The sequence below is a fragment of the Cryptomeria japonica genome, chromosome 9, assembly GCF_030272615.1.
Source record: "Cryptomeria japonica chromosome 9, Sugi_1.0, whole genome shotgun sequence".
NCBI classification, from domain to species: Eukaryota; Viridiplantae; Streptophyta; class Pinopsida; order Cupressales; family Cupressaceae; genus Cryptomeria; species Cryptomeria japonica.
The window spans coordinates 43,220,702-43,228,713 of NC_081413.1; the positions used below are offsets into that span (position 1 = coordinate 43,220,702).

The 8,012-nt window shown below is 34.9% G+C and overlaps 1 protein-coding gene across 1 annotated transcript; it reads left to right on the forward strand.

Annotated features, from left to right (window-relative positions):
* Positions 1–1,251: 1,251 nt before the first annotated feature.
* Positions 1,252–2,277, forward strand: LOC131043917 (LOB domain-containing protein 24-like). The gene is made up of 4 exons (XM_057977150.1): positions 1,252–1,404; positions 1,601–1,912; positions 2,023–2,108; positions 2,259–2,277. Exons 1-4 carry the CDS (start codon positions 1,252–1,254, stop codon positions 2,275–2,277), a joined length of 570 nt encoding a protein of 189 aa, XP_057833133.1.
* The last annotated feature ends 5,735 nt before the right edge of the window (positions 2,278–8,012 follow it).

Sequence of the window (8,012 nt, forward strand, 5' to 3'; positions counted from 1 at the left end):
AGGGCACCCATATCGAGGATCAACTATCCAATCGGATCCCATCTCTGTTCAACATTTCACCATAGCTCTGATGCCAATTGTTAGTTTAAGCGAGCAGAATAACGTGATAATCAACGATAAAACAAAGAAACCAAAATACAATTGAATACACAACAACGCATAACACGAAGTTTAACGTGGTTCACCATTACTGGCTACATCCACCGAAAGCAGGGAATTATCATATATTAACTGTATCCAAATACATACAATACATAGACTGCACACATATTTATACATTCATATTCAAGTATGAATCCAAGAGTTGAGGGAGCCAAAAGAAATCATATGACCATTGAGCTTCACATCCCAACACTTAATGGCCCCTCCGTGGCCCTAACTATTTTTAAAGCTTTTTAAAGCTCGGTGGATGATTTTGAAAAGGGGATAGAAGTAATCCTTCATACTGCCTTTAAAAGTGTAAAATTTGCAGCTTAACCTGCAAGGAAAACAAGGAGACAAAATTTGCGGATATAAAGCAGAGGAAGAAAACAAAGGTAAAGCGGAGCTCAGTCTGCATATGAATGAAATTGAATTCTTCTATTGACAATTACAAATCTTGCATGATTTATACAATATAAACCACCGCAGGAAACATGAAATTACGGAGGTAACAAAGGTAGATCTGAAGAGGCGTAAAGAGCTAACAGCACCCCTGTTTAGTTAGTTTATAGCATGCAACTTAGGTTCTCCGTAAGCCACGCGAAATAATTGAGTTAGAAGTTTCGCTAACAAAAGGATCCTGAAATGATGTTTTGTAGTTTAGCGAAAGGAAATAGCTCTGATAATGGGAAAAGAGTTGAGTTAAAAGTTTCGCTAATAAAAAGGATCTTAAAATGATGTTTGTAGTTTAGTAAAAGTAAACAGCGTCGATAATTCGAAGTTCCAATGTTTCAACAAGACCCGCCACATTGAAACAAACATCGCCACGCGGAAAACGCTTTACATGTTCACCTGCGGTGGATGATTGTCCACAAGTAACGTCCAAAACTACTACTGAGTGCGATATTAGCGCCGGTCCCTTTGAATAACATCGTAAAATATTCTCGTGTTTTCACTGGGGATGTGAAATCACTCGCCACCCCCGTGTTCTAAGTCAATTAGGAAAAAGGAACCAAAAAACAGAGTAAACGCATTCCTCCTGGGTATTTTGAGTTGTATGTAATTATAAAAGCTGCAGCTGCATAGTGTTCGGGAATGTCAAAATGAAAGATGGCACATTCGGCCTGCGCAGCTTGTCGACACCAGCGCAAAAAATGCTCAGCTGAATGTCTGCTGGCTCCTCATTTTCCTCCGGACGACCTTCAAAGGTTTGCGATTGTGCATCAGGTCTATGGAATTAGCCGTGTTGCCAAATTGCTTAAAGTAACGTACCCAGGCCCAATACATTGGATTTGAGTTTCTCCGCAATAAATTTGATTCTTGTAGCTTCACAGTTGTTTAGAGTTGTAGCTATTCGCTACAACCATTTGCCCATCAGATTAAGAGAAAGTTTATAGTGCTTTTAGGTTTTAATTAGTGGGATGATTATATTAATGGTTTTGATGTGGTATTGTTGTAGGATGTTAATCCTGAGCAAAGAGCAGATGCAGCAAATAGTTTGGTGTATGAAGCAAAAGCCAGAGTGGAGGACCCTGTTTATGGGTGTACAAGAGCAACCCAACAACTGCAGAAGCGGATTGCAGATTTGGAGTCCCAGTTGGCAGCCACGCAAGCAGAGCTCCTGAATATGCGTTTTACAAATGACAAGCCCGTATACCCTCTCACCATTGGAGGTGATGATGCTGGAAATGTTTTGTATTCCCCCTCACAACATAGTCAATATAGCATGTGTGAGGAGGATCCAAAGCTGTTGTGGGAACCGCTATGGCAAGTATAAATTTAAAAGAGGTGTAATTTTTTTGAAACAGGTTTCAAAAGTGCTTTTATTTCTATCTTACAATTAGCAACTTTCTACAATTGCTTGATTTTATTTTTACATAGGTACATGTTTCTGATTTTTTTTCCTTCCTTGGTGGAAAGGAGGGCATTACTGGGAAGCCAGGCCGTGGCTTCAACCTCGGTCAGCTGTACTTTATCTGTGCTCCCAGCCAACAACCATTGCATTTGGGTTCTGTGTTCCCCTTCTTTCTTTTTCAAATAATTTTATTATTAAGACAATTGAAAACAAATCAAATTCAATTTTTATTTTCTAATTTTTGTTTTTCATATTTTTATAGACCCCGTGCTCCATTGTAGAATACCTATAGACATAATAAAAAAACCAACCATGACCATTTGAATGGATATTTTAGCATACCGCAATAAAATATCTAAACATCTATGATTTACGGTTCTTAACAAATAAAATTTTGCTCTTAATAAGTATAAGTAATTTATGAAGTTTAATTTGATCTCAATGATTTGTTGTGCATGATTATATTCTGCGTAAGAATAGATATAAAGATGTCATATCTGTTAATTATTAATATCTCAAAAGTTTGTATAGTATAGACAAAATTATATTTTCAAATAATTAAAACTTTTTATTGTTATGACTTGTTCAATTGAATTACAATGGAGGGTTCATTTGGTAATTATAAAATTCAAGTTTGGTCTAATGGAATCATGAACTTGATTTGAAGATAAGAACAATGCCACTCTCCCACAATACATTTGTGCTTGCCCACAATTATAATCCATATGATTCTAATCATTACTAATCAAAGTGTGTTTATTTCCTTATTTGTATATGTCATTAATATGTGTAAAACTTATTATAAAGAACATATATGAAATATGTATATAAGGCTAGAAATTATTTATTTGAGCATGGTAGAAAATAGTTCTTAGCTATGTGTGATTAAATTTGATGAGTTTTATTTTTCACAATTTCAAAATGAGTTAGTTACAAAAAAATCAATGTTAATGTTCATGTTTTTTATTTCATGGGTATCACAATTTTTATAAATTGCTTCACATAAATATTGAAAAGATAAAATGTTTGAAGAGATTCATCACTAAAATAAATTATAAAATTATTGAAGAGATCTCCTTTACAAATAATCTTAATAATATTTTATAGTACTGTAGTGTCATAAAATTGTGACCCTAGCAATTTATGATTGCATTAAGGTCCTCATGCATGCAAATTCGAATCCTCTAGCCTGATTGGAGACCAAGACTGCTCGACTTGTGGAAACAACTTCTTCCTTGGCCTCCACATCACTCTGTCTACACTCTGCCCTGGAGAAAGGGGTAGGACAGGGGCATGGCACCCCTGTCCCCCCTTGGACAGGGGCATGCCGCTCTTTTCCTCCTAAGATAGGGGCATGGCGCCCCTGTCCCTGCCCTATTTTGGGGCAGGACCTTCCTAGAAAATACATTGTTGGTTGTACAATGAGCGGGAAAACTCTCCCAATGTCGGCTCGTGACGAAATTTAAATCCTTCAAAAATGTATTTAAGGGGCATTCTTCCTCTCATTTGCATAAGTGGAAATTTCATAAGTTGAAGTTGGATAATATTGGAGTATGTACAAGCGATCAAGCATTCAAGAGCATTCAAGCATTCTTTTCCAGCATTGAGCATTCTCAAGTCTCCCTTCAAGGCTAGGTGTTGCATTCAAGTCAAGGATTCAACCATTGAAGAGGATATTGACTCCAACATTCAATTCTGCACAAGCACATCTATAAAAAAATTTACTACAATCTCCCTTGAGGTGATTTACAATTTAGTCTTTCATTTACATCTACTTGCAAGTACTTTCTTTCATTACTTGGTTAATTCTAAAACTGGGGTTTGACCTAAAGGCAAAACCCCAATCCCAACTCATTTTCTTCTCTTTTACGTGTGTAGGTTGCAAGTGCATAGCTGTACTTTCGGATTCAGGCTCCATTTGCAAAGGTGGAAAAATATCTTTTTCATTTCGGGATTTTTTGGAGGACCGTGTACATTCCCACCATAGTCCTGCCAACTTTTCATCAAATTCACAGGGTGACTTCGTCTCGACATTTTACTGCCAGATCCAGGTGCACAGCTTCATCCCATATTCTGATCTCAAGTTATAATTGATTCTTTGTCACTTTTGTAGTACATAATTCAATCAAATTTATTTCCAAATCAAATAAGGAAAAGGGGGATCATCCTAACATTCTCAATTCATTTAGAATTCAATTTATCATATTTGTGTGGAGAGATTGAATCTAGTAAATTATCGCATCCCCTTCTTCCTAATGTAATTGTGAAAAGTGCTTGAAGGATAATAAATAATGAAACTCTCATCTCTCTTTGAGGGAAAAGGTAGTTTTCCTCTTGATCTATCACTCATCATTTTCCCACCATTACATTTTGGTGAACCCGACGTCTTGCATGCTTTCCTTTGAACAACATTGCATATTTTTCATTTACAAGTTTCAACTTTCTGCAAGTTTAGTGGTTAAATCATTCAGAAGCCTAGTTTTTAAATTTAAAATTGAACTTGTGATTTGTAAAAATTGCTTGTGGTTATCTTAGATCTGAAAATTGCTTTGTTTATCAAATTCAATTTCCTCTTTGTCTTGTTCAAGTTGCAATTAAAATTTACAAAATTAAGAGGTTACTAGTTAAAACCCTAATTTTCAAAAATCATCTTGAACTTGTGCAAAAATTGAATTTCCTTTTAATTTTCAAATTTCTGATTGTTCTCAAATTTGTCTTCAATTATACAATTCAAAATTTCAATTTCCCCCTCTTTTTCCCAAAATTCAAATCTCAAAATTAAGTGGTTAGGTTATCAAACCCTAATTTTTAAAATTAATTGGATTTTGGTTGAATTTAAAATCAATTTCATTTATATTCAGATCTCTAAACATTTTCCAAGGTGTCCCTATCCATTAGGCTTGACCTTTTACAAAATTGCAATTCAATTCTTCTTTTTCCTCAAAACCCTAATAGGGTCCTATTTTCACCTTTGTGCCTTCATTTCGCCCATCTAGAGATCATAAAATTTGCCATTTTTGGGGGGTTAGCTTTAAAATCATCATAATATCCATTCCTGAAAATTTTTGAAAAAAGTTGGCTAGTTGGTCGGACCATGTGCGTTCCCACCACCTTGGCTTTTTTCCCGAAATTTTGAGAAACTGTTATGATTGTATTTACTAGCCTAAATTTGGAAGATTGGCTTCTTTTATCTATTTTATGTCCCTCTAGAATTGGAAATACCTTCAAAATTCAACATTTCAAATTTCAAGAAATTTTTTAAAATTAAGAGGTTAATTATAGTTTGCCCTAATTTTAAAAATTCTAATTTTAAAATTAAGTGGTATTCCCTTGGCCCAATTTTTAAAATTCTAATTTCCTTTCCCTTTTGGAAATTGTGTCATCCTATTCCCCCAACAAAGTTCAAATTGTGTAATCATTCTTTTTTTGAATTTTGCATTACTAAATTTTGTAAGCTTTGTTCCACAGTTCAAAATTGAAATTTTCCCTCTAGTGACAAGTCTTACCAGTATTAGTCCTACCTATCTTATCCCTGTTAGATGAAGCAATAGAATAAATTCTTCCCAAGGTTTAACTACCAAGGAGATGGAGCCTAATTTGGGTGACTTATTTAATGAGGATCATGCTAATTCTTTGCATCTTAATCATGTGCCTATTCACCCCATTGATGGATCCCATGATGGAGAATAAAATTTAACTAGGGTTTTTTAGATCAACTTTCCACATTGGATAATCAATTTGATAGTTTTCAACAATGGATGTCTCAAGAATACCCTAATAGTGAATCTCTTCCATTAATTGAAGGTCTTAAATGCATGCTTGAAAGTGATAAGAATGAAACTTATATATTGTGTGGCATCACACATATTTTTGGTTCTAATGTCATGCCTATCAAGAGTTGTGCCAAAACCCTAGGTTACTCACGACCTTCAACACAAGTCAATTCTTATATTCCTTTGAATAATCCTATGACTTGTATTCCTATTTTCACATCCAACATCATGGCTACTTCAACTCAAAATGTCATTCCTACAATGATAGGTCATGGGGGTAATCCCTCTTCTTTATTTAATCCTCCATCATTACCTATGACTTCCATGAGTATTCCTATTATTCCTCAACAAATCAGTGTGACAAAAGGAGGCAACTCCTTTTACAACTTTATTCCTCCTTTAAGTGTCCCTTTTCCTACACAATCATCACCCATGCCTACTTTTCATAATGTCCCACCACCTTATTCTCAGTCCATGCCTTCTTTCAACAACATCATACCACCTTCTCAATCACCTATGTCTAATATCAATTCGTCCATCAAAATGACAATCAACAATCTTGCTTAAACTGTGTCTTCCTTACAACAACAAGTTGCTTGCATGAGTCAATCCAAGTTTATTGTACCCACCTTTGATGTTGCGAGCCCACTTTCTCTTGATATTGTTAAAGTTGTACCACCTAAACATGTGGAGATCCCTCAATTAGAACTCTATAATGGAAAAGGTGATCCTCTTATGCATGTCAAAGTATTCTAAACCTTGTGTACTGATTTTGCTTATGATCAACGATTTCTTGCAAAATTATTTACAAGAACACTAAGAGATAAGGCCTTACAATGGTATTGCTCTTTGCCTTGTTATTCTATCACTTCTTTTCAACAATTGGCAAATGCTTTCATCGAGTAATTTCAAAACAACATTGGTCCTAAAATCACTTTGACTTATTTAATGCATTGTAAATAAGGTGTTAAAGAAAAAGTGGTTGATTTCATTGGTAGATATAAGAATTTGTGTGATTAAATTTCTTTTCATGTTCCTAATAATGATATTCAAAGAATTTTCATTTCTAATTTACAAAAAAATATCAAGGAAAAGCTTATTTTGTCTGAGTTTACTTCCTTTCCGCAGTTGTGAGCAACACTCCACAATTTTCAACTAGTTGTGAGACAAATGAGCAATCCACTCCTATGGCTCTGAGTGATAAGGGGGAGAGTTTTCAACAACCATTTGTGAAGTTCAAACCAACAAAAAGATTCATCAAGTTCAATGATCAATTAACAACAACCATGTGAAAGCTACAAAAGGTGTGCCTTCTATTTCTAAATTTTTCCAAAGAGAAAGGTAGTTTAATCCTTTGCATGAATCTTTACATAGTATTATGTCTCAGCTATTGCATAGAAATTTTATCAAACTTCCTCCTATAAAATAAATTGATCCTTCCAAACTCACATCTCCCTATTTTGATAACAATTCCTTTTGCCAATATCATTGTCACCCTGGTCATGATACTGAAAAATATTTTGCATTAAAAAATAAGGTTCAAGACTTGATTGAAAATAATAATATACCCATGGTAGGTGTGAATGATAAAGGGAATAAACCAATTTCTCCTCCTAATCAAAATCTTAATATTTTCACTAATCCCTTGCCATCTCATACATCTAATGTTATTGAGATTGTGCCTAATTCTCTCACTTCAGAAGACTTCACCTATATGGCTCCAAACTTGGTTAATAAGGTAGAAACACAAGATATGCCTAAGGATCCTTGTATTACATTTGACCCTAGTGAGACCATTCGAGCACTCGATGGCCCTTTATACATAGTTGCAAAGGTTAAGGATATCCCTTGTTGTGGTGCCCTGATTTATCCCTCTTGCTTGGTTAATGTCATAACTGAAGAGTATCGTTTCACTTTAAAATTGCATAAAGAACTCTATGATGCTTCTAATGTGGTTGTGAAGTTATTTGATGGCTTCTCTTATCCTACCATTGGTTCTATCACCCTTTTTGTTGAAGTTCATGCTAAATCCATGGATGTTGACTTTGTTATCATACCTTCTTCTAAGAAATTTTGAGTGAGGGCTATCCATGGCTATCTTCTATGAAGGCTATTGCTTCTCCAATCCACAAGTGTCTAAAATTTCCTCACAATGGAGAAATCATAACTATGAATCATAGCTTATTTCATCCATCTGAAAGAAGCCCTCGTGTTCCTATTGATCTCTTTTAACCTCAACAATT